Source organism: Halichoeres trimaculatus, unplaced genomic scaffold, assembly GCF_033239565.1.
Source record: "Halichoeres trimaculatus isolate MK-OKI-2021-1 unplaced genomic scaffold, fHalTri1.1 fHalTri1_scaffold_5, whole genome shotgun sequence".
Classification (NCBI taxonomy): domain Eukaryota; kingdom Metazoa; phylum Chordata; class Actinopteri; order Labriformes; family Labridae; genus Halichoeres; species Halichoeres trimaculatus.
This window is the reverse complement of record NW_027437183.1, coordinates 5,812,639-5,840,637: the sequence shown is the minus strand read 5'-3', so window position 1 is coordinate 5,840,637 and position 27,999 is coordinate 5,812,639. Positions and strand designations below refer to the sequence as shown.

General features: G+C 40.3%; 1 protein-coding gene across 1 annotated transcript; it reads left to right on the top strand.

Moving 5' to 3' along the window:
* Positions 1-21: 21 nt before the first annotated feature.
* castor1 (cytosolic arginine sensor for mTORC1 subunit 1) lies at positions 22-27,686 on the top strand. The gene is made up of 9 exons (XM_074671112.1): positions 22-380; positions 8,967-9,037; positions 15,547-15,740; positions 16,248-16,383; positions 19,110-19,233; positions 19,732-19,848; positions 20,176-20,258; positions 21,480-21,574; positions 26,567-27,686. The coding sequence occupies exons 1-9, from the start codon at positions 268-270 to the stop codon at positions 26,636-26,638; spliced, it is 1,005 nt and encodes a 334-aa protein (XP_074527213.1). The 5' UTR covers positions 22-267; the 3' UTR covers positions 26,639-27,686.
* The last annotated feature ends 313 nt before the right edge of the window (positions 27,687-27,999 follow it).

The window sequence follows — 27,999 nt, the reverse complement described above, 5'->3', positions numbered from 1 at the left end:
TAGCTTTAAGAGGAGGGGGCGTGTCCTCCTCGGGGCTGTCCCTGTTGTTTGAATATACAGTAGTTCAGCAAGCCCGGAGTCGGATTGCGTCGGATGTTTTTCGGCTGGTGAGTCGAGCCCAGCGGGACGTGGTCTAGAGGAATCCTCGGTAATGGTTATCATCCGGGCCTGTGTTTAGCATTTGAATGAGACCTTTCAGCTAGAGAGGCGCTCCCACCGCCGCATGCTCACACACAGGAGGAGACTGCACCGCTCGCAACCGAGAATATGGACTTGCACATATTGGACCACAGGCTGCGAGTCATCAGCATATCCAAGAACGGGCTGGTGAATTTCACACACCCCCTGATTAAACTCATATTCCTCCGCAACAGAACACGGTAAGAGGGCTCACCGATCTGGGTTGTATGTTTGTGAATCAGCCTGGTCTTTAATGTGATCACCTACAGCGCCTTTTCATTCACTGGGTGGCCGAGCTGTTATTTGGATATTTGCCTGTGCATGCCCTGCTCCGCCTGCATGAATAACACACTGCCATGTATGTAACTGAGGGTAGTTGTACTTCATTCAGCAGTGTTTTACCTTTCCCATGGTATGATACTACAAAAAACCCTGCAGCACTTTGGTAAACACAATGCAATTCCATGTGTTACCATGCATTTATTATGTAATCCTCTTAGATATATGCACGAGTGCACAGTATGCATGCAGCAGTTGGCTTTCATACATCTGCATGCACTGTGCACAAACTTAACCCTTGACCTCTTTTGCTCAAACACCACATCCAGTTTACAAGTTGCCAGGATGTCATGTAGGCATTAGTACCACTTCTCAGCTAATCTCTGGACATCCTCCCATTGTTATGTAATTGTTTACTCCTCTGGCTGCTCCACATATAGCAGGAAAGAGGAGCTCAACATCTGTCTTCAAGCTGCCTTTGATACAGGCCAGGTGGTGGCCCAGCTACTGTTCTCATATTAAGTTACAGACAAGTTTTCAGCAGGCGGATCGGGATCCTTGAAAGCATAAGCATGTAAATGTGTCATGTAAACTGACATACAGATGTGAAACCTGGATGTGTGCCTAGCTGCACCCAGCAGGAGTTATGAGGTTTTAACATGTCCGACTCCGAACCAGACAAATTGTCATGATGACTTGCAGCACCTCATAAACTCACTGAGTGAATAACCGGTCAGAGTGAGTAATAGGTTGATGTGCTGCGTTTTGCATCAGTATGAGTAACTTAGGGCTGCAGCTATCGAATATTTTAGTATTCGAGTATTCTACTGAAAATCCCATCAATTAATCGAGTAATTGGATAAAAAACATTTTTGTTTAGTTAAAGAGCAGTTATTTTTCAAATGAAAATTTTTCTCTTTAAAAAATTTAATTTTCTGATACAGCATGTCAATAAGAGCACTTGCTTTGGTAGCTCCAAAATTTTTAAACACACACATTTTTTGTGCCTTGTACATCTCATCAAATGCTGTGGACCCAAATGGCACCCGTTGCGTAGAATGATCCATTAGTCTCCAAACTCCAGAAAAGAAGCTAGATTTGTTGCTAGTTGCTATTTTGTATAAGAGGTAGCTTGAGGGGTCTAAAAACTCTCTTAAAGGGATAGTTCAGTTTTTTTGAAGTGGGGCTGTATGAGCTCTATGTGACCACTAAGGACATTAGGTACAGTAGAAAGTTGTCTCCTCTCCCTCAGTAAGACACAGACTGTAATTGCTGGTGACGAGGAAATAGGCGCTAATAGGGAAATACCGTACCAAATTCAAAGGCTATTTTCTCTGCCTACAAGAACTAAAATCCAAAAAGTAATACCACAGTTTAAGAGTACGCTACATAAAATATTTTTTAAGTGCATTAAGTCTTCGGAAATATAAACATTTATCTGGACCTAACTAACTGGTCATGTATCCTTCCGCGCAACGCTAGTGTGCTCCGTCCCCCCTCCTCCTTTCAGCTGTAGGGAATGTAAACAAGCTATGCTTCGGGCGCTGGTTGTAGCCTCGTGTAAGTTTGATCAAGTATCGTAATTCTTTTGTTTGTACTCTAAGGATTGTGAGGCAGCGTAGGAAATTCAAAATGAGTGACTATGACAGCGATGATGAAGTTCCATTCACTTTGGAACCAAAAGGACACCTGTATGAACCGGAGTACACAGAAGAAGAGCTGCTACAGATGGCAACTGAAAGGAATACAGAGGAAACATCCACGGACACTGGACATCAAACCCCACTTCAAAAAAACTGAACTGTCCCTTTAATATGGCCTCAGCTCTATTTGAAATACCACTCTTTGATCTTTTTAAACGATTCCTTGAGGCAGAGAAAATTAGTCGAGTAATTTTTGTAACCGAGTACCTCGAACCATTCGAGGAATCGTGTCAGCTCTAGGGTAACTCTAACTACGGGGTTAGCATCTATATTTCATCATATGCTAAAAGTGCAATCCTAAATTTTAATGTGGAGAGGCTCATTGCAGGCAGGATGCAGAGTGAGCCATAAAAAGCATGCAAGCCACGCTTCCTTGGATTAGCTGCCCGGTCTGTTTTGCAGTGTTTTGTTCTGCATGCTTTCAAGTTATGTCATCCGACTGTGGCTCGGCAGTGTTTTGCCCTGTTTTTCCTGTTCCTTTTCTGCCACAGAGGTTGTTTTTTTATCCTATTCTTCCCCCCCTCTGGTGAAATTATACACAATGCAGATCGGGGAGTGGTGGAGACGCTTGAGTTCATGGCGACTCAAAACAATCACAGAGGAAAAACAAACCTGATTGCATGTGTTTTTTGTTTAATACAGCTCCCTCTCTTGGGCCTCTGCTATTCAATGGAGGAACACTTCCCCGAGAATGTGCTCAAAGTGGTTTGAAAGCGGTCCTGAGCAGAATTTTAAAGAGGTTATCGCTTTCAGTCGCTGGGAGTTGGCAGAGAGAAAGAGAGGATTGAATGCTGAAGATGCAGAGGATGAAATGTTCAGACTTGTCTAAAAAAACATAGCTGAAAGTTTTGACAGTGAGTTTGCGATCTGTTGTTTTGTAGTCCTGTTTTGTTGGTTGTAGTTTTTAGGTGTGGTAACAATCAAAGCTCAGTATCAGTGCAGTAAATCAGAGTTACTGTACTGTGTGTGGTGTGTGGATGCAGCCCAGCAGGCTCCACGCAGCCCTCTTTTCTTCTCTTCCACAGGCTCACTAACGAGAGCATGAGCCCGAACAAAGCCTCAGCTGAGCCAGAAACCCAGCGGGGAGTTTTCCATGTGTCTGCCTCTGTGATCCCTCAAGGTTGGGGCTCAGAGCAGGCCCCTCCACCCCCTCTAATAACAAGCAAGGATTTCTAGAAAAAACACACGTTTTCCCATTGTTCCTAAAAAAGTAGAGCCGTGAGAACGCTGATGGTCTGTTTGTAGGAAGCTGTGAAGGCAGCTCGAACAATGTGGCTTAGATAGCTCAAGGCGAACACCTCACACTTCAGCTACATCGGCCTGCTCCGCTCTTATCATGTTTCCTCAGCTGGAGCATCAGTCACAGAAACCCCACCGTCACCAGCTCGCACCACTGCAGCCTCTGAAGCTGGATCAAAGTCGAAAGTCTCGTGTGGTTGGTTTTCATCTCCACATCTCGGCTGCTTCCTCCATACCTGTTGCTTCTCTTTTGGTTATTTTCCACCTCCTCTTCATCCGCAGCAGAAGGAGCTTGAACCCATTACCGGCAGGCTATGTGGGCACGGTTACAGAGAGCTGTGTAAACATGTGTAATCACACGATTAATCATGGAGACACAAGTTCCCACAGCCTGAAGTAGGCAGCAGACTGCAATCTGAAGGAATGTTTGTCTTGCTAAGAGTGGAAACAGAAGTTTCCATAAGAGAAGCTGAAACTTTCATATTTTCAATCAAGAGAATCAGAAAAATCGTTTGTTGTTAGTGTTCTTTCAGACCTCAAGTTGCGTCCTTTAAGCATGCTCCAAAACTCAAGAAACTTTGCACCAAAGTCAGTCATGGCAAAACATGTATGAAACCAGTGCTTTTGTGCTGATATTTGCTCTGTAGCGCCCCCTAGTGACTTAAAACTGCAGCTACTTTCACCTTCACACATGAATTTTTGGTGCGTAGCGATTATACCAAGACCTACTGCATTTAAGCATTTTCGGGTGAAACGTTGTTGTGTAAACGGGGCCTAAGACCAAAGTGAAATCCGAACAGGAAGGTACTAAATATGAATTAAATGACGTATTTTGGTGATTTGCAGAATTTGTACTCTAACGAACTCATCCTAAGTATTTTTGCAGTATTTAACCCCATACACCTTCAGACATGCTTAAAAAACATCCAGATTCCCAAATGACCTCGCATCAACATTGCTGTGGATGATATCCACATCATAGTTACAGCCGTACCTGGTGGTCAGAAGCAGTACTGCATCATACTCAATGGTTAAAAATACCCATGTGTGCCTGGTGTAAGGAACTGGGTTATTCAACATACAAAATCCCTAACAGACACATGGTTGCAAGGCCATTTCTGACCGCTTGTGGATGTGATTTTATTTGTTTCTCTTTAAAGGTCGAGGTCTCTATGTCTCCTCAGAGCACGGTTCAGTTCCCTTGAGACTCTCTGTCCCCCCACACTCTCTACTCCCAGCAGGAGGAGGCCGTGTCTGTAAACTTTTGTTACTCTCAAAAACCACTGATCCAGTGTTCACGCCCACACCTCACCAGGTCTACAGAGAGGAGGAAGGAGAGTTGAACTTACCTCTCTAGCTTTAATGTTTCATCCCTTTAGCCAATACTTTGCCTTCTACTCTTTTATTGAGGCTGGCTTCTTGTTCCATTCTCTTGCATAGAGGTGGGCAAACTTTTATCACAGTGGGACAGATTTGGTTTTGTTAAAATGACAAAGGGGGCAGCTCTTACATTTACATTTTCTGTCAAGTTCACAAACAAAACCAACGTAAAACTAGTAAAGTTTCTATAAACTACACTTGGATTGTGCATAGCTACTTGTATAAAGCTAAAGCTCTGTATATCCTAGAGACACTCAACAGCTCTTGCAGCCAGCATTTTTAAATGAATGTCTATCATGACGTGAAAATGTGAGCGTTCAAAACAAAAGCGTCGGAGGATACGAGATGAGATTCAGGAGCCGTTCACATAACAACGGTTTTAGGATAAACGCACAAGTATTGTTGTGTTTTGGCCTCGCGTTTACATAGAAACTGTGTTTTAGCCAACCTGAAATGCAAACTCTTGAAAACAGCCTCCAGAGTGGATTTTTTCTGACTTGTGCCACCACAGTTGCAGTGTAAACAGTAAGCCAGCATCTTCAGTGGAAATCCTGACTTCACGCTCTGCTTAATGCATGTGTGTACAACAGTTCAGCAGTACCATTGTTACGATCGCTGCGGACTACTATGTTGTGCTTGTGCTGAATCTTCTGACTGTCTTTCTGCAAAATGTGCCTCTGTTGCTCCACTTCTACACTTAACATCCACCAATACATCAGATGATCAGCACAACTCTACTTCACTTGAGATCTCCTAAAAGCTGCTTCTGGACAAGACCGTTATAGCGCCAACTACAGGCCTGGCATGCTAACTACAGCGTTTTCAGTCCCTCAGCATTCCTGTATGAATACAGATTTTTTTTTTCACTGTGCTTTAGCGTTTTTGGATGAAACATTGTCGTGTAAACAGGGCGTAAAGTTATGACAGGACCTGAACATGAAAAACAACCCTGATAAAGTCCAGATCCTGATCCTGCCATAAAAAATCCCATATTCTTCCCATATCTCCCCCTAATGGAGAACACATTCCTTGGTTGGAAGCAGAGTTTCCTGATGTTTACGCAGTAACTCTGCAGAAAACTGACCACTGACCATCTGGTATCAAGAGACACCTGAGAGACAGATGAGGTTAGATTTCATAAAAACTGATTTATGTTTGACATGTCCATGCCGTCTGCGCAGCTTTGTGCGGACGAATGACCTCATTTTCACACCTACGGCCCTTGTGCGGTCCTTCACACAAAATTTCAGTGCTGCACATACTTGAAAATTTCTAACCTAGATAGAGACGCACGGATAAGATGGGGAAAGAACAGGATCTCCTAGTGGTTGAAGTGCAAAAATCTGTATGACTCTTCACTCAGAGATCACAGTGATAACTAAGTGATAAACAATTCATGGCGTGAAATTGCGGCCACTCTCAGCAGAGAAGAGGAATCTGTTAAAAGAACCTACAATAATCTATGTGTTGTAAACAAAGGCAAACTTCTTCGACTCTCGTTTAGTACTCTGGTAGATGGACGTTTGTGATACACCGCCCCCTGCAGTTTGGGAATGGTCACCAAAAGACGCTACACGGAGTGTTGTTGAAAAGCACTAAAGTCTTACGCGTTCTCTCGTGTGGATCTTGTGTGTCTCATTTACGTGCGTCACGTTCGTGCGGGAAGCATAACACAGCCTTAAGTCACCCTTGGCCTCAGTGATGGAGGATTATCTGATTTAATACTGTCTGTATTTCACAAACCAGCTAAGTTGTATCACAGATGTTGTTCAGCCATTGGACCCTCGTGTTGCTGAAGCAGGAAAGTTTAACTCCCCCGCAGGTTGAGATAATAAAGCTTTTATTGTCTTCTCCACATGTGATTCTGCTCCAAACTAAAAACACCCAGTCCCACTTCCAGGATGAGTTTCTAGCAGAAACTACCAACAGGAAAACCACGATCTGGGAAAGGTGAAGGGTCAACAGGAAATGAGCAGGGTATTATAACACAATGGACCAGCTGAGTTTGCCAGCACAGCTGATATTTCGTGATACAGCGTCCTGCCTCCACCTCTCTTTGTCTCTGTGGGGTGATTGTCTCATCTCATGGCAGGGATTACTTTTTGCTGAGTCATGAGTTTGGCGGTCTCACTCAGGCCTCTACTGTAACGGCCTCAGCTGACTGATAAGCAGAGGAAGAGGAAGGTGTATCTCCAGTGGGACGTTTTAAGAAAACAGGAATATGCACTTCCTTTTTTAAGGGAATTGGAGAAAACAGAGAGAGGTCATCCAAGTGGAGACTGCTCATATCTTCTCTCTGTGGTAAGCAGAGGTTTTCTTTCAGCTGTGTTTATCACCACTGTGGCTGGTGTTTTTCAGTGTCAGGCTTCTTCCTATGATGAAACCCTGTTTTTCATCGGATCTGGAAGAATTTAAAGAGGGGGTATTCTGCTTCCCATATTTTAAACATAAATACAAAGTAACAATGATAGAAGTCTAGACTGAGCATGTGCAGATTTTCAAACATCTACATATTCATATATTATAGAAATCCCTAAATCTGTCTATAAACTGATCAAGATGCTTTTTTCAAAAAAACAGCATGAGATCTTCACAAGACTTACTGAAATGATGACATCACCATATAAGAATCTCTTTACTTGTTAATGACATGTTAAAAGGTAGGGCCTCAAACACCATGGCCTGCCCATAGCTCCGCCCTAAACAGGTCTCAAGAGGGCTAGCCAATCAGAGGGAAGGGGGTAAGTGGAGCTTTTAAGAGACAGGATCAGGGATCAGGATAAAAACCAAGTTGTTGCTTATTGATATGGACTGCTGTCCAGTCTTGTGGGCCTATGACTGCCATTAACTGCCTCATATTGATTAACTGATGTGCAAAATGGTCTTTTGTTTGGCCACATTTTACCAACACCAAAGATAAAGAGGAGGCAGAATACAATTTGTGATGCAAAGTATAGTCTTCACCTCCATGCACATCAGCTTTGTGCATCAGAGTACACAAAAAAGCAAAACTTATGACTGCTTAGGTAAAGTTTATTAAGGCTGTATAATGATGCGTTCAAGGTCACCTTGGAAAAATGACTATTACGTACCCTATTCCAACTTTAAACTCTAAAGAAGAAAGAAAACTTGACACTGGTTGAAAATCTTCCTAGAAAACAAAAAATCCACACAGCCTGAAGCCTCCAAGAGTTTAAAATAAGAGTTTATTAAAACCCTAAAGTCTGGACTAAGCGGTGGAGACCGACCAAAACAGCCATTAATGTCAAAGCAACGGACTCACTGCAGGGTGAGTCTACTCCTCAGTTACACAGTAATCACTCCTCTAGGCCCACAGCTCACCATATGATATAATCCTGTCTCTGCTGTCTTGTTTTCAGCATCACATTTGGTAGAAATATTACATTTGGTGTGGAAAAACTAAATTTTTCCTGTCCGGAGATGTAATTTGAAGTATACCATTGACAAACCTGATGAGTTTCACTCAGTGTCGACCCCAAAAAAACCCGGGGGGGCAGTTTTCCTTTTTTTAACAACACTGCAGCCAAACCAAGAAGAGCCTGTGCAAGCTGTTTTATTTCCTGGCCTCAAGACTGATGAAGAGGCAGAGCTGGGAGAGAATTGTAATGAAGTAAATAAAAGATCAGCCAGTGGAGAGAAATCTTTAAAGCCCAAAAGACATGTTCGTTCTTCTCTTTTGGTAAATTTTTAACCCTGTTGAGACTGTATCAGTCCACAAAGCGACTCAGTCCTTCAAATATTTAACTGACATGACTCTTTTTTTGGCTCAAGGCAGCACAAGTTGGTCTTATGAAGAGCTCTTTATACTCTTTCTGGCTGTCTGAGTTATAGAAGTTGAACATTATAACACAATGTTTTGGTCTCCCTGAATGCAGCAGTCGATAATTGAAGCCGTGCCCCAGTTTGGAGCGTTCCCCACCACTTGCTGAAGACAAAAGAAGCGATGCTGGCATAACACTGAGCATGTGCTCGTGCTAATTGAGTGACAGCCAGGACAAATTCATGGAAATCCATTTATGGGATTCTTGGTAGCTGTTTGTTTTTATGTAAAACTGAGCCTCTTTCATTGTTGTTAGCAGATGAATAACTCTCTTCTTCTTCTTCTTCTTCTCTCTTTCTCCTTCTTTTCCTCTTCCCTCTCTTCATCTGCACCTCCACATTCAGATGCAAGTTTTTCAGCCTGACAGAGACACCGGAGAACTACACAGTCGTCCTGGACGAAGAAGGATTCAAAGGTAAACACAGGCCACGCACATCTTTCATCTTTAATGCAAGACACAGGATGTCCTCCCACTGTCTAAACATAGACTCACTATTACAGTATACTCTGATGTAATAATGAATATAAATGTACCAATCACTCTTTGTGTAGAAGAGAAACTTGGTGTGATATTTTGTAGAAACAGAGGCATGCACTGATTTAAACCAACAATCAACAGAGGTTTAGGGAAGCTACAGCACTCAAGAAAGTCAGTAACTTCTAGTCAACAAGATCACATTTTAGTGTCTAACTCCTCTATTTGTCATGTTAAAACTGTAGTTCAGTTTATTTTCTGGGTCTGGAGGACCTCTGTCAAATGACAACAGAGGTGTCATAGCTTGATATAACTAACAAATAAATATATTACCTCGCCGCTTTGCTTCCTGGGAAAAGAAGTGTAAAAAATGATTCATTTGCTTCCAAAACAAATGCATACCTTAGCAGGAATAGGGATGGGCAATGAATTAGGTACTTTTATAGGTACCATATGAAATTCTGTCTGTAGTACTGATTCTCATAAAATAAAACGGTACCATGTCCAGGTACCTAAACACATCCTTATGACTGAGAGGGAGTGGAAGAGTAGGTGATTATCCATGATGGACATGAACACAGCATTGCAAGTTTATATTAAGAAATAAAAACTTAGATTTTTTATGAAACAAACTAATACTTATTACCACAAACACACAAAAAGGTAACAAAAATAAGTTCCAGGTATCATCCGGTACCATATCATTTCAAATGTGAAAGGCTCCCATTCCTAGGCAAGAGTCATGTCCTAATAAGAAGAGGTGACGGTAGGGACGGGTACCGAATTAGGTACTTTTATAGGCACTGACCAAATTCTGTCAAAAGTACCGGGTCCAGATTCATTTAAAATCAAAATGTACCATGTTTAGGCACCTGAATTTATCCTTGTGACTGTGAGGGAGTGGAAGAGTAGGTGATTATCCATGATGGACATGAACACAGCATTGCAAGGTGATATGTTGGACAGTAAATTGAAAAGGATTTACATTGTTTTAATTAAACAAATTCATATATTTTACCACATAAACACACACAAGTATTTAAAATTAGTACTGTTGAGTACCAGTACCGACTGCCATGTACTGGCAGTCGGTACCGTATCGTTTCAAATGTGAAAGGTATCGATTCCCAGGGTGACAGTGCTTGTTGGAAACAGTCTTTCCTGAGAAGCAGCACAGATTCTGGCCACTGGTGTCACTGCGATCAGTGCCAAGCTATTAGTCCTCACAGCTCCTTTAAAGATGTTATGTGGAGGATCTGTTTTAATTTGACAGCCTGGACACCTTCTGGCCCGGAGTCCCACGAACACTGTCGTGAAGATGTGACTTTAACCAGTAAAACTTTAATCAAGTCAAATTTTTACTGGATACAACCTGACAAGGTATTTATCAGTACAGTGACAAGCAAACTGTCAGTTTGTGCAGTAGTTTAGTAGCCGTCCATAATTGGCTCTGACAGCCTGGCGCTGTGAGACGTGTCTGTAATGTGTAACATTAGTAAATCCTAGTTATGTCCTGCCAGTCGTCTACCAAGCAGAGCTAACATAACCTCACTCTTCATTTTATTGATAGACAAGTTTCAAGTTTAAACAGACTGTGGATTGGAATGAACCCTAGCACAAACAGTTTAGCCCTTTTAGCCTTTAGCTCGGGCTGTATCACTTTCTCATTTATATTTCTTCTGCTCTTCTGTCCTTTTTCTGTCTGACAGTTAGGCTCCAGTGTCCACCATCGCTACAAAATCAATCACAGAAATCGTTTACAGCAGAGAAAAACACAGATCTCTCTTCTCACTTCTAAACTTAGTCAGACGGCGTGGTGTTGTCATAGAGACTTGGATGTACCGAAAATCAGTCCAGCCCCTTCAGGTGCCCCAGTTCACCTTGAATTTATGAACAATCTTAGTTTATTTGTTTCACCAGCTTGAATTTCCCTGTAATGAACAGAGCACACTCTCTGTTTATTTTTCCACACGTTATTTCCTCTTTGAGTTGATTTGTGGCCTCGGTATGCAGGTGTCACTGAAGTATCGTGTCGCTCTCTGAAGCGTTTAGTTTTTCACAGATGAAAAATGAAACTGCAGACGTACACTCTTCACATATTAAGAGGTGTGGTTTGGCTTTTTTGGAAAGATGTTGGTCTGAGGTGTTGAGCAGGCAGCAGCATCTAAAGAAGCAAGTGAGGGGAAGGATTTTCAAAATAAAAATATAAAATATTTTGATGAATGTTGAGACACATCATGTATGTGTTAGGGTTTATCACTCTTATCTTCTGCTTTCCAAAAAAAGCAAATGTCATCTCTTTTTGTCTGAACTATAGGGCTGCAACAACTAATCGATTAAATTGATTATTAAATTAGTCGGCAACTAATTTAATAATCGATTTTCATCTGCAACTAATCGTGGGTGTTTTGGTGCATGAAACTGTAGCTTACAGAATGTAAGTTCGGAGGAGATGAGCCCGCTCTCTTGCCATGGGGTCCTGAAAGAGGTGAAAAGATTCAGATTCAGCAGATTCAGCTCTACTTCCAAGAAAGAGAAAGCTGTAATGAAATATTACTGAAGGAAAAAGGCTTTTATTGTCTTTATTGCTGTTTAGAAAATACCTAAAACAATTTTAAGCGAAATTGTAAAGGAAAGTGCAAAAATGTGTCATTATCCGATTTATCGATTAATCATTTAAATAATTGCCAGATTAGTTGATTATGAAAATGATCGTTAGTTGCAGCCCTACTGAACTATCAGGAATTAACTGATTGGTTGTAACTGTTGCATGGTCCTGAGTATGACCACAGCATACCCTTTGGTTGTTTAACCACTCTTATGTTCCTTCCTTCCTTTCTTCCTTGTATGGCTCCTTAAGGTTGAATAGCTGTTTTAATTTCAGTTTGATCAAGAGAGGCTGGGAAAGTCTGAGGAAGAAAAAAAAAGTCTCACCACTTTAAATGAAGAGCAGTGCCTGTGTTCACACCCACACTTCCTGTTTTGGGTATCTTTCCTGGTGAGAGTGTGAAAAGTTACAGATTTCTTTTCAGCACAAGTACATGAGGTTTTGGACCAGTCTCGGACCAGTTTTAGAATTTTAAAAGCACTTTTGAATGACTTGAAATACATATTTTGAATTGCTGGGTGTTTCTTCCAGTGTCTGATCAGTAGGAACAGCTTTTTCTCAGTTGTAGTCCAACTCTTTGAATTTGTCCTTCTGTCTGAGTCTGCAGAGAAACTTTCTTTGTGCATGCACTGATGCACCCCTCATCCTCCTCTGCCTGGTCTGTCCTCACAGATGAACTTGTTAAAGGCACATATCGCCTCTGGGTGCTCTGCTTCTCTCCCTGTCTCCTTTGCTCTGCTCCTGACTGAGTGCCTATTTTAAGAGGTGAGAGCCGGTGTAGCGTAGCCACAAGGGGCCGTCTGTGACAAATTATGCCAAACAGAGCTGTGGCTCTTTGAAGGGAAGGAAAGAAAAAGAAACAGGGGAAACAGTTCTCAGTGTTTTAGCAACATTAGGTGATGAAACCAAACCAAAAGGATTTGTTTGGAAGGTTTCACATCCAGCTTTTTGAAGTTAACACACACCGGCACACACAGACAGAGTTTGGCTGCACACAACCTGCAGCTATCACCTCAGTATCTCTGTCTTTCAGCTTCTTGTTTACTTCCTGGACACACATCTGTTTCCCAGGTAGCTGCCAGCTTCAGCTCGTGTCATGTTTGGGGACAAAGAGTGAAATATCCTGCTTTTCCCTCACATTGTTCCAGCTCCACCCAGGAGTTCTCTTTTATTTGACCTTTGACCCCTCAGCAGATGCACCTGTATCAAGTGGTGTTTGTGGTGGTGGAGGGTGGTGAAGGAGCTGTGTTTTTTTGTGTCACTGTGGTGTATAAATAGCAGGGCTGTTTAAGGTCTCCATGGTGAAGGCAGCGACAGAAGGTGGGGGGAGAGGAAGTAAGTGTGCATGTATATCGAGCTGCAAACAAGAGGAAGTTGGTACTTGAAGCTGCCTCATAGTTTACACCTTCATAAACATGACAGAGAGTTTCTGATGTGAAATACACACTTCACTTCACAGCAGTATTAGCTGCAGAAACATGGTGCTGGTGGAGCTCCTGTCATCTCATTTGTTTCTGGCATATGAAGCATTGCTGATACTAGCAGTGTTTGCATCTGTGATTCCAAAAACTGTATAAAAACTGTCCAAACTTTTGCAGAGGGCCACATTTGATTGTATGAAAATAAGCAAGAACCAACAGCTCTTACTGACTCATTTATTGACCATGAAAGTAATGCATAAATGCTTCATTAGGTAACCATTTCTATGATGAAACAAAACCTCACCTGTCCCTCGGGTGTCTCTTGATACCAGATGATCAGTGGTCAGTTTTCTGCAGTGTTACGTGCTGCGTAAACATCAGCAAACTCTGCTTCTGACCAAGGAGGTGATATAGGGAAAATATGGCAGGATGTTTTTATGGCAGGATCAGGATCAGGACTGTTTTTCATGGTGACTATTTTTGACCTGCAAACATTTTAAGCCAAAATATCTTTAATTCCTGCACCACTTTTTATCTTTTCTGCGCCATTTCATAACTTGAAACCGGTCTTGTGTCCTCTTATGTTCTATTTTGAGATCTGGATGTTCATGGAGCACATTTTCCCATCAACACATTTATGTAAACATGCCAGCTTTAAACATCAAGCCTGGATGTTGACACTAAACAAAATCATGTGTTAACATTTTGTTGATCTAAGTCTTTAAAGATTTTTGCAAATTTCTTTGAACTTTTTGCAATTTCTTTTTTGAATTTCTATTTTTTTTCTGAAATGAGAAAAAACTCCAGTTTTTTTTTTTTTTTACGAATTTTTGCAAAACTTTGCATTTATTGAGATTCCACTTTTTTTAATTTAGACAATTTTTGAAATTCAACTTCTTTTTTTGGGGGGGGGGGGGGGGGGGGGGGATTTAGCAAATTTAGAAACAGCATTTTTTTTCTTTTGCATTAATTTTTTTAATGGAATTTTGGCAAACTTTTGCACATTTTTTAAAATTATTTTTTGGGTTGGGAGGGGGTAATTTTACCAATTTTCGAAACATTTAGCAACTTATTGAATTTCAATAAAATTTGCTAATTTCTGACAGTTACATAAATTTTTTTACATTTTTGAAAAGTATTTGCAAATTTATTTCAGATAAAAATCTAAGAAATTACACATTTAATTTTATAAAACACAAAAAACTTGCCATTTAGATTATTATTTTCTAGATTTACGATGTTTAGAATATTATGCACTCTTTTGTCTTTATTGTGAAGATAAAGTGGATTTTGTGGCTCCCAAATGACTTTAATCCAGGTGAGCTGAGGCAAAATGGCTTCTTTGAAAGTAAAGGTTTTGCAGACCCCTGGTTTAGAGGTTCTGCCCCTACAACATTTAGCCCCTGATAGGTGACATTCCATGTCCCAAAACTGTCTCTGTAACCAGGGATCAGGCTGCCAAGGCCTTTGACCACTGGCTAATCCACATTGCACCAGACCCCTATGGCTTCCCATGGATAGAGGCCACTAGGTGCTCGCTGCAGGCCCCAACCCCGGGCCTTCACCACACTTTGTCTGGCCCCTCACCTAGGACCAGTCTTGGGAGACCCTACCAAGGGCAATTATGGAACAACGTAGTGTCTTGGATCACTGAGACACTCAGTCCCTTCCACAATGATAAGGTGGCAGACACTGAAGAGCCATGGAAGCTTAGGCTAGGGAATCCAGGAGAGGAGCTATATGAGGTAGTTAGGGCATCTTGTGAGGATGCCTTCCAGATGCCCCCTTGGGGTGGTGTTTCAGGTATGTCCATCTGGAAGGAGACCTTGGGCTGGACCCAGGACATGATGGAGAGATTACATCTCTCAGCTGGCCTGGATACACCTTAGTGTCTTTCCAGAGTAGCTGGCGGAAGTGGCCGGGACAGCGATCATTGATCTTTGCGGATGGCATTGCAGCCCCTGAGACCTGGACCTGGAGCAGGACCTAGTGGTGGGAGATGGATGAATGGATTTTTTTGCCCCTTTCAAACATTAACTTTGGAAATTTTCATGAATGATTTGAAGAGATTCAGGCACGGTCTTGTATTTTCACTTTAGTAGTGTATGTGTGGATGGAGGTTTTTCTCATCAATACTGTAGCTGCATCAACGGATTAGAAATCTTCAACTGTTCAGTTTCCAAATCTCTCTGAATTAATGCAGCAACAGCAGCATTCTACAGACGTGCCATATACTTTATAATGTTGTCACTGCAGTGTTTCTGAAACTGTAACCAACACATGCTTTTAATCAGATTCGGCATCATTTTTATTGTTACATCTTTTGATAAGCTGAGGAACAAATTCATCACACTCACTTGGTGTGTTCTCAGCACTTAGTCCCACTAACTCTCAACTTTTCTCTTCTCAACCCCGCTCAGAGCTGAGGCCCTCGGAGCATCTCCAGGTGGAAAGCTCCATCTGGCTCCCACTCAATGTCGTCTCCAACGGCAACGCCTCCAGCAGCTCGCAAGCGGTCGGCGTGACCAAGATCGCCAAGTCCGTCATCGCGCCTCTGGCTCAGCAGCACGTCTCTGTTTTCATGCTCTCGACGTATCAGACTGACTTCATCCTGGTGAGTCTGAACTTGTACATGACCTCCTCTTCGGTTATATTGGGGCTGTCTCTTTAAAACGCAAGAGGCACTCTAAGCTGTTCTGTGTTTTATAATTCAGCGACGTCTGGGGCGCTTTTTAAAAGCAGCGTAACGTAGAAAAACTCCAGACGTCTTATCTTCACATACTGAGCTCTGCCAGACAAAAGAAGACACGGTGTCTGCGTTTTGTCCACTCCACAAATTCTGCATGCCAGGAATTAATTCCCCTCGGAGCTGAGAGCCCTGAAAAGTTAGTTGATGTATAACACGTGAAAGTGTTAAGTGGGCAAAAATAGATAACACAAAGAAGTCAGACGTTTGTGTCAGCAGATTAATAAACGCTCCACTTGCTCCTGGAGCCGGAACGTTCTCTCAAAAGAGCCTGTGTCAACATATATCAGCCTTAAGTCCACCACCAAGGAGTTAATGCATGTTTCACTGTATGTCTTACCATCAATATTTATGTTTCACATCCCTGTCATGTAGGTGAGAGAGAAAGACCTGTCTGTGGTCATCAGCACTCTGGAGGAGGAGTTTAATATCTACAAGGAGGTGGGAGGAGAGTCGGTCCCCATGCACTGTCAGGATGTTTCCAACGGGCTCCAGAAGAACGGCAAAGAAGGTAGAGGTCACAGAGTGTTCAGTATGACGTCTCATACGCCACAGATAGGAAAAGAGTTAAGATGCTCTAGCACCATCTTCAGGTTCTTTATGCAAAGTGGAAGAGGTGCAGGAGCTAGGAAGAAAGGATGGAAATATGAAACTAAAAAAGCACTCAGAGAATACAGACCTCCGCCACGCATACTGTGATTATCACAAAACACATTTGTCCTACTTTAATGTTATACTCTCTTTCAGCAGACTGTCTGCTACAATTTGGTGTTAGTTGCAGGTTTGTATGATAATTTGTTACCTGACAGTGTTGAAAATTATGATGACCCAGTACATATTTCATAATCCAGTTGTTAGTATCCAGAATTTTGCCAGGATCTGGATGATACTTTTACATCTGTCAGAACTTATGGTGACCTTGTCTTGTAATGTTTGGCAAAGCAATCCGACCATTTATTGTGAAGTTATATACACATATCATGAAAACGGCCCTATCTCACAATGATAAAGAATCCTTTAAAAAAGTCCTGCATCCAGACGGTGATTCGGATCACCTCCAAAATTTAATCACTTCTTCCTTATCCCATTTTGAACATTTCCTGAAAATTTCATCAAGATCCGTTTGTTACTTTTAACAAAACATTAACATAACCTCCTTGGTGGAGGTAAAAATGACTAAAAAAAATGTAAAAGCATCATTTTTTCTCAAAGATATTTTTATTAAATTTTCACAAGTTTATAATCCAAGTGTAAAACCTTGACAGTAAATTTATGAAATGTGCAATCAGCTCAGGTCGCGAAAAAAAACAAAAACAAAAAAACAGTCTGTACAGCGAAAAGCATCATTTAAAAGATTTTTTATTACTAAGAAAAAAAATAACCACAAGAGAAACAAAAGGATCTACTTTTTATCATAGTTTTAACCTGAAAATAAGCTAAATAAAATAAATAAGAAATAAATAAGCATATGCTCGTGAGGACTGGAGGTTCAGGATTGTTTTTTCAGACATGAATTCAGCTCCACACATCACTCTAAGCTTCGAAAAGAGGAATGTGTTTCTACAAACAGAACCTGCTGTTCAAAGATATCTGCTGTCCTACCATCGCTGACGTGAAGACACAAACTTTACAGGACGTTATATAAAGGAACAATGCAAACAGGCTGGTTTCAAACAAAGCAACACTTAAACTGCTGTAAACCCTGAGTCCTCCACAGGAAGTTATTTTTAACCTGGCCATAAAGCACAGGACATGCTGTACCATGAGGGCAGAGCATGCTGGTAAATGCATGCTCTGCTCTGACGTTCTTTCATTATTCATATCTGTGCATCTCCAAGATGTCAGCTTTAAGTCAGCGTGTCAGAAAAATGAATGTTTGAACACAATGAAACCTTTCAGCCACCAGTTACACCTCAAGTTCTGTGCTTATCTGCAAGAGTGAAGATGAAGAATTACAAAGTTAAGAAAACTTTGTTGAATTGAAGTTGTGGCTGTGACGCAGAAATCCTGCAGATTGTGAAACTAAGCTACATGTGCGTGCAGGTCTTCTGCAGAATGGTAGATTAGATTTCAGTGTTGTGCATCTTATCCTTCTGTTTCAGGTCTAACTTCAGTCAAATATACATGCAATATACACTCCTGAACAAAATCTTAGGACCACAAGAATCTGCATTTCACACTGGTGGATGGTAAGCAGGTTGTAAGTAGAGCTTCAAAATGCAAAAATAAGAAACAGGTGCAAAAGACCAAAAAAAAAAACAAAAAAACCCTGCAGTCGTTCACTTTTTGAAAACTGCATTAAACTCAGACTGCTTCTAAGTTGATAATAAGTTTAAGACCATAGATCATAGACCATTAACCCCCCTGAGGAGATCAGAATATGTCTTTTAAAGACACAATTTTAATATGTGCTTTTATTTGGGCTTTTAGCTGAGCGTGTTTTTAATTGTCAAATTGCTGCTTTTATTTTATTTTAATTGTAATTTTGTTTTTAACTTTTTTTCTTTGACAGTTTCATGCAGTATTTTAAATCTTTTATCTTTTGTTGTTTTAATTGTTTTTTTTCCCTTTCCTTTATTTGGTGGTGATTCTCAGCCTCTTATATGTTTCTATATTTTCCTCACATTTCTCTTTTACCTCTCTTGTACTTCTTATCTTCTGTTTCTTTTTACTGGTGGTTTTTTAAGCACTTTGTAACTCTGTTTTGAAATATGCTATATAAATTGGGTTTTTTAATTTTATTATCATAGCCTTGGAAAAAAACAACAACATCAATTTGTTCAAAAAAAGTGTTCAGAAATTTGTTTTGGAGGCTGTTTTCATTGAATAAGAAATTCTACAAAAAACTTTGAGCGTGATCCTTCAAAACCAAAATTTTGTCAGCACACCCAGAAATGCGTGGAAGGCAGGTAACTCTTTAACTATTCCTGCAGTTTTGGAAAAAATATTGACTATAAAGAGCCAAATATTAGATAACTCAGGAGATTTCCAAAACATATGGATAAAAGTGGCTCGTTATGGATTTACATTCACACATAAGACAAAAACTGAATTGTGGTTTTAGAAACAATTTTATCTTCATCCTGGAAACCATTTCTCACGGTTGAAGGATGTTATGTGGTTAAAAAAAAAAAGGTTAATTTCAGACAGTTTAAGTCAGGAAGCACAGAAATTTTCACTGTATTCAAAGTATCAGTTAATCTGACTCTGTTCTTTCAAACTCTCGTCCTCCTGCAGCCATCCAGCCGACAGTTCACCCGGTGCTCATCCCCCAGAACCACTTCTGTGTCATGTCTCTGGACCCAGACACGCTGCCGTCCATCGCCACCACGCTCATAGATGTTCTCTTTTACTCCAGCAGGTGAGATTCAGTGAACACACACACACACACACACACACACACACACACACACACACACACACACACTGCTGCAGTACCGTTGATAGCCAGAGGGGGGCAGCACATGATGGAGAGTCAGCTTCAACCATTTCTGACTCATGAGTATTTCAGGTTTTTATCAGTTCTCAATGAATAAGTGCTATTTAGTGATTATTTGACATTCTATGTGTTACAAAATTAATTATTTTTTAGAAGTTAAAGTGAAAAATAAGACTGTTTTTCTATCCCTGCTTCTGTGTCTTTCAAAGTATTTTCATGTTTTCTTCTAAATGACAAAAAGAGAAAAAGTTCAAACTCTGTATGAGGGTGAAGAATGAATAAAACTTCTCTTTGTTCAACTTTTTAGCTCTTTCAAATTACTCTTACTTGCTTTTCCCTCTTCCCTTACAGTTCTGTTCAACTTAATGTCACTTTGAAATCTAAATTGACAGACTCTCTCATGTCTCCTCTTCTCTGTAGTCCCAAAGAGGACGCACAGTCGTCTCCCAGCCAGGATCTGGACTGTATTAAGTTCTTCTCCTTCTCCCTCATCGACGGCTACATCTCTCTGGTGATGGACACAGAGGCTCAGAGACAGTAAGACAACACGATCACAATGTAGCCAAACAAATAAACAGCTCTGATTAGTTTTAATCAAAGTTATGATGATCTGATTTTAGATAGCAAAGAGAGAAAATGTAACCCTCCTTAGATTTAATTTCATGTAAACAACGCTAACCCCTAAATTGCACCATAATGATTCAGGGCTCAATATAGTGATTATCCTCGATTTGCCGCTGAGTCATTACTTTGTGGGTGTCACAAAGCATTTGGCAACCTCTATAGCTTGGTCTTTCCCAGTCCACCTTCAAAGGGATCTTGATTTTTCATGGTAGTGATCAGCAATCGATCTCTGTGCTTCAGGTTTCCAGCCGATCTTCTCTTCACCAGCTCGTCCGGGGAGCTGTGGAGGATGGTGCGTATCGGAGGACAACCACTGGGCTTTGGTAAGGATACGCTGCCTCTAATGTACATCAGGATAAAGTCATGTAATTTGAGATTAAATGAATCACTCAGAGTGACTGTGAGTCTGAAAAACTTTTGTTATTGGAGGTCTCCATTCGGATGAGCTTTAACTCATTGTTTGAGCTCTTACTCTGCTTCTAATGATCAAATTGGCTTCAGTCATTTTTCATATTTCTGTTGTTAAAAAATAGACTCCTGTCTGTTGGAGTTAAACTGTAAAAAATAATCGGGCAGTTTTTGTCTTAATATGTGAATTTGATGATCAGCCTTATTTTGTGAATGGGGCTGTAAGGAGCTCTCAGTGATCTTGAAAAAGTCTCCCTTCTAGATATATTGCCTGATCGTAATCCACTCCTTAAAATGAGATTATCAGCGCTAATATCACTGGTTACAGGTTATTAAAAAATGCTACTTCTTAGTAGCTCCTTAGTCCCAGACCGTATTGATTTACAGCACGTATAGGTCTCTAAGACAACACCACTCCAGCTGATGAAGTTTAGTAGTGAGAAGAGATAAAACACAGAGATCTGCATTTTTTCTCTGCTGAAAACAATTTCTGTGATTAATTTTGTAGTGATGGTGGACGCTGGAGCCTAACTGTCAGACAGAAAAAGGACAGAAGAGCAGAAGAAAGCTAAACAGGAGGGTGATACAGCTCGAGCTAAAGGCTTATTAGCCTTTAGCTCGAGCTGTATCACATTACGGACATGTCTTAGAGCACCGGACTGCCTGCTGCACTGAATATAAACTGCTACTAAACTACTTACAAACTGACAGTGTTTAATTGTTTTGTTAGCCTACAAATACATTGGAGCGCTGGGCTAACATATAGCTGGCTGCTACAGCTTGATGTCACGTTTCAAACCGTAGTGCAACATAACTGTGCTGATTAATACCTTACCTCAGCGCGTTGTGTCCAGTAAAAAGTTGTCTTGAACAAAGAAAATTTGTTTTGATCCAATCTCCATTTAATTCCAAAACAAACACGCCTCACTAAAAGTCATTTAAGAAAGTGTGCAGAGACTCCAGGCCACAAGGTGGCGAGGGAGTGCAATCAAAACAGATCCTCCTCATGGCATCTTTAAGCATCTGAACCACAGTCAGGAGACTTTCATTCTAACTGCTGAAAAACTGTGAGTGATTTGGTTAAGCTTCTACACAGAAGTGAACGTGACTCTAATCTCAGTGTGTCTCCCTCCTAGATGAATGTGGAATAGTCGCCCAGATATCTCAGCCTCTGGCCGACAGCGATATCTCTGCCTATTACATAAGCACCTTCAGCTTCGACCACGCTCTGGTGAGTCCAACATCCCTACATCACCAGTTTTCATAAAAGTCTTCACTTTCGAGTAATTTGTGACTCAAACAACCATGACTTTCTACCCAAGTATAAAAGGAATTCAAGATTAGGCGTATGAATAAGAGAGGTGTAGATAGATAAAGGGCGGTAAATGGCGTTCCTATGAGGTTCAGTCAGAAGTTTGGCAGATGATTTCATATCAGTTTGTGGGACTGTTTGCTGATGTAAGCAAAATTTAAAATAGAAATGGAGATGATGCAGAGTTAAAAAACACAATTTGGGGCTAAGTTGATGTTAACTGGTCAAAATAGTCTGGATATCAAAACAATCCTGATAAAATCCAGATCCTCATCCTGCCACAAAAACATCCTGACACATATTCCCCATATCGCCTCCTAATGGAGAACATGTTCCTTGGTCAGAAGCAGAGTTTGCTGATGTTTACGCAGCATGTAACTGCAGAAAACTGACCACTGATCATCTGGTATCAAAAGACACTTGAGGGACGGGTGAGGGTTGATTTCATCAGTCTGTGATGATGGAACAAGGATGTTTGAGCACACTTATTGACGAGAGGTAACAAAAAGAGCATTTCCGTGTGGCTTTAACAGTTAACAGCAGAAAAATTTGACTTGAGTCGCATGTTTGACAACTTGCAACTTGACTCGGCTTGACTTGAAAGACAATGACTTCAGGCTCACCTCGACTTGACCACACTATAGGTTCACACTTTTATTGATTGATTGATTGATTGATTGATTGATTGATTGACTAGAGACAGGTGTGGCGAGATCATAAGTACACAAGCAGCCAATGGACACACAACACAATGCAATTGTTAGCTAATAGTGGCGACTGCCCCCGAGCAGTTTGTGTTTAAAAACTTCCACTCAATCGGAAAAAGGAGGAACGCACACTGCAATATATGCTACAATAAAGGAAAAGAGGGAACAAAGTGCAACTTTATCCCCCATTTAAAGACTGCACATGGAGCTAAGGAAGTGAAACCAAGCTAACACACAACAATTCCACTCGCCACTGTCGTAAACGTTGATATGGGCTACTTTTGCTGATGTGACTGCATCAATAATATCCATCCATGGTAGCAAGCCCCCGTCTTCCAACACTTTATCACTCTTCATAACAAACATCCAGTCGTGACCATAGACTGTAAAAAAAATGGAAGTCATCGTGCTCGGCTCGAAGTGAGGTCTCCACAAAAACTGCTCCCCCTGGTGGCTGGCTGCAGTATAGGTTAAAAAATCCGGCTTTCCAGCCATTCCAGATGGGCTGTGGTCAAACTCTAAAAAACTTAATACACCTCGTAGAAATGTTTCTCACGTCTGATTGTTGTGGTGATTTGAAGATATTTAGCTGTCTTGTATTCAAGTCCTCTTTTTTCTGAGAAGTTTCGTTTCCATTAGTTATAAGAGGTTAAAAACAAGGTTTTACGTAACGTTTAACGATGATTGACAGCTGCTGTTCTTGTGTATTTATTTTGGGGATTGTAAAACATGTCGGGAGGTTTAGCCAAGAAGTGATTATACTCTCGAAAAGAAAAAAATAATTCCTATTTTTGTCACCCAGCTCCACTCAAATTCTCCCAGAATCCTTCACAGTCTCTACTGCTCAGACTCTGGCTGCAATTGCTGCCAATGGCTGCGCCTATGATGGAGATATTTTGGCTTCAAAACCGTAAATGGCGGAGCCACGCTGTCCACTCTATATACAGTCTATGGTCGTGACTCGTCGGCAGAGTAAATAACTCTCATGCACATCCTTTATTCCTTCTCATTTAGCCTCCACTAAGTTTTCCCTCTAGCTATAGTTTCATTCAGTCCAATCTGTTATTCTTTAGGAGCATGGATAAAGGATCCTATGCCAGCAAAACAAATGCATGTGGCCAGGCAGCTAAATTTGTGCCTGATGATAAATGACATATTAAAATATAACTATACCTCTCCAGTATAATATTAAAAATGGTTTAATCCATGCAGAGCTGCAGGATAAACTGCATGGTATTTTTTGACATTTACTCTAGGAAGATGAGAATTCTCTCTGAAAGATACAAACCTGAGATATAACCACTGACTTGACTTGACAGCCTTGTGACTCCACTTGACTTGAATTGCCCACAACAGAAAAACTTGAGACTTGCTTAAGACTTGGACCAAATGACTCGTATCAAAGGGACTTGATCCGAGGGCCTGTCTTCTCTTAAAAAAAGTTTGGACACCACAATTCATCACAAACAATCAATGAACCTCTGAGCAGATCTAGGATATGTTATTCTGTGTAGACTTATTTAAGTTTGATGCTCTGGTTTTCCGACCCCATTAGAAAACCATCATTGAGTTTGTTCCCTCATGTAGTCAGAGAGTGTTTAAGGTGAATACCTCTGCGTTTTCTGTGTCTAAGTCATCAACTCCTGCCACCAGTTTTATCTTACAAGTTACTGAGAAAAGATAAAGTTACCCTGTCCTACCCAGAAACTTATCTTTGAGCATCCTTCACCATGCTTATTATCTGTTAGATCACACCCTTCAGAAACAGACTGATCATCAGAGTTATTTATAAGCACTCGACTGTCATAGTGGAGGCAGCTTTGTGGGTTGACATGCATTTAAACTGCTCTCAGAGAAACACGTATACAAAATTGTCTCTAACACCTGACAGATACAGGTTAGTGTGAAGGGGTTCCCTGAAACAAATGTGGTTTGAGCAAACCTTAAAATTCTTTGGTAGCATGTGTGTACTGATAATAACCCTCCTCCTTGCATTGCAGTGAAGTTTATTCATACATTCTTATGATTTAAGATAGCTTGGCTTTGTCATTAAATATCCTGACAGATAAATAACCTAAGCTAAAAATAGCCTAAAAGTGTCATGGAGCATCATCGTCTTTGTAATCGGCTTCTCAACCCGAGTGGCTCAGTGTCAACCACAAGCTAGTCTGAAATAAGCATTACCATTAAAAAATAGACACCGGTGACATCACAGCTGCGTCTGTATGAATATTTCTGAGGAAGTGCTTTCACTCATGGTAAATATACTATATATGTGTAATGAATGGTAATGCATCACATCCTTTGAATGATTAACATGGTTTGTGTCATCAGAAACTACAGAGGAAATTTTGGTGTATGGTTTTAATTTGTGGTGTTAAATAACTCTCTAGCCAAAAGAAAAACCTCCAAAAATTTTAATGCAAATTACAAATCTATTTGTTTTTCTGCATAGAGCAGTAATATCAACACCCTATTGTTATTAGATTACTGGATAAAGAAGGCTCTTTTCACTCTCTGTAACTGTGCACTACAAAAAAATGAAATCTTACCATGTGTTTTTGTCTTATTTTAAATAAAAATTGTCTTGTCACACTTGATATGAGCCACATTCAATTTATCAGTTGAGAAAAATGTCTTGTTTCAAGTTATTTAAAGACAAAAATTAGGTTTGAATTTATTGTAACGAGTAAAAAAAATCTGCCATGTAACAAGAAAGTAAGACAAAATCACTTGATAAGATTTCATTTTTTGCAGTGTTCAAAGAGGATGGAGGTCATTTAGAAAGATCATCTAAGGACATTCCCAGGGCTACGTCACTGAAACATGTGAAAGAACATGTGCGTATGGGATGATGGGAGTACAATCTTTAGCTCATGTGTTGAGTTAGTCAGGGTCATTTTATCTGAAGGCCCAGGGAAAATCCAGGCAGGTCACACATCTGGTTATGAATTTGGTTTCATAACTGGTTGTTTGTTCCAACAACACAAAAGTGACAAACTGAAATCCTACTCTCAATATTGTTAATCCTTTTCATGGTAAGATAGCTATACATTTCTCCATATCTCCTACTTGAGTTATGTATTTTTGTTATACTCTACATCCTTTCAACCTGCCAAAATTTGACAAAATGCAATATTTTTTGTGCATGTCAGTGCAATTTAAGAAAGGTTATTTGCAATTTACAATGTGGCATACCACATGGCTTATAAGTGGGTCCTCTACCTTTTGGTCCAAAATATCTTTTCCCAGGTTTTGTGTGTTGGAATTATAAATGAGTGAGGGCTTTAATGTATATTTTAGGTCATCACCAACTTTACCCTCCAGTGCATAGTGGTCACTGCAGTGGACAGTTAATTTTCTCCTTAATGGTTTCAGTTTTGGAACTGCATATCATCATATCTGATTATTCATAGAGCATGAAAATAATGTTTTCTATTCTTTTTGAAATATTAGCTACAAAATTTACAAAGTTAAAATGTGTTAAAATATGCAAAAATATTTTTTAGAGCATAAAAAAAGAAATAATTATCTCTGGAATTACCAAATAAATTAATTAATTAAAAAAAAGAAAATACAAAAAAAAAAAAAATCAAAATAATTAAAATTAATTTAAAGCTATCCAGAAAACAAAAGCTAGTTCATGCAAATAAATAATGTTAAATCTGACAAATGTAAATTAACATGTGGAGTGCCCCAGGGGTCTGTTTTGGGACCCACATTCATTTCGGGGGGGGGGGGGGGGGGGGGCAAGAACAAAATGGCGTGTAATATGGCATGTGGGCCTGCAGCTCTTTTTCATTTTGCACTGGGTGATCTGTAAATAATATTTTGTAAGGAAAGGGGCAGCAGACATATCGATAACCTTTCCTTTTTTTTGCTCCCTTTTCATTCATACGTATAATTTCTTTTTTTTTTGTATTACTTTTTTATTTTTCGCCAGAATGAAATGAATGAAGTAAATTCATTTTTTATGTTCAAGTTCATACTGTTTTAAGTTGAATCTTCAGGTGTATATAGTCCACTGGAGGGACATGTCTGTAACGCAATAATACTTAAGGAAAGGTGTACCACATGGCTCAATCCTGGGACCACTACCTTTTGGTAAAATTGTTCTTTTAGCTATTTGTTTTAGGGTTATTGTTCTGCTACTTCTGGTGTGAAAAAAACCTAACTAACATTTTGATAACATTTTAATTTTTAGGTCCCCGAGGAGGACATAGTGAGTGTGACAGACATGCTTCAGCATCAGCGAAAAGAACAAGCCACAAGTTGATTCCTGAAGTGCAGCCTAAGCTGAAAGAGGCTGTCTCATTGTGCCACCCCTCACTCCAGCCCCAGAGGCCTTGGGGAGGCAGGTCAGCAGGAAATGGAGGCTAACTCTGTGCCTAGATTAGCGCTGCGTCACTAGCAGTATTAACAACGAACTTGCAAAGACCACCAGAAGCCCTTTTCCACGGTGTGCACACGGTTTGTCTGTGAGGCCCCCTGTCTTACCTTTCTGAGGCATGATGCACTGACTCCCAGGGGGCCCACAAGCTCACATCTGCACATCTAAACACACGATGACTCCTCAGACACTCAACACATCCAGACACACACACATACAGTATAAAGCACAAAGTTAGGTTCTCTAAAGTATGATCTGAAGACAAACTGTTCATAAACTTACACACATTTCATGACAACTAGGGATGTCCTGATCAGATCACGTGATCTGAAATTATCAGTTGGTATGATTGGCAGATACTCAAAATGAAATGACTATCAAACTTGATTGGAACATCCCTAATGACAATACACTTGGTCTTCCAGTTATGCTTATGTGAAAATGTAATGTGTGTAAATGTTATTTCTTTATTTTTTAGTCAAAGGCCATTTGCAAGATTTGCGATTTTTATGGTTTGTGAAACTGAAGGGTTGATGCTTGAAACACCCGTTTGATGAATTATGGACGTGACTTAATTTTCGGGGAAAAAAGAACCGAAAGTTATATACTTTTTGACGACAGAGCTCATATATTTTGGTTTTAGAAGGATGTGTTGGTAATTCTTGTTAACTAAGACTGCCACAAACAAGTTCAAGCAGGAGTAGGTTTGGTCAGTGTTCTTTTGCGAGGTCAGCATTTCGTAACCCTAGTATTATCCAAGGTCAATAACACTATGTCTTACGTTTTGTTATTTGCACAATAAACTTTCATTTAGCTTTTATCTTATAGACTTTTTTCCTTGGTACAACTACATTTTGTACAATTTGAAGTCAAGTTATCTGGAAACATTTGTATTTTTTGTGCTGCTTCATTCAATAAATAGTTATGAAATTAAGTTGTCTTTGTGAACTTCTTGATACAGTGAAATATGTAAAGTTCAGATACACAACACAAATGAACTGAAGAAAATGGGACAATTTCATGACCTATGATGGATTCATCACTTATGAGTCAAACGAATAGAGGAGGTATTTTTGTTTTAACAGGAATGGAAGCGAGTGATGAATGTACAAAGGAAAAGACAACGACTAAAGAGGATCTTCCTTCTTTTAAGGAAGTCTAATTTCAACATCTCATAGTTGTGATCAACCAAGCTGTTATGAGTCAAGCCCTGGGATAAAAGCAGAGGAGCCTGGATAGTTAACCTT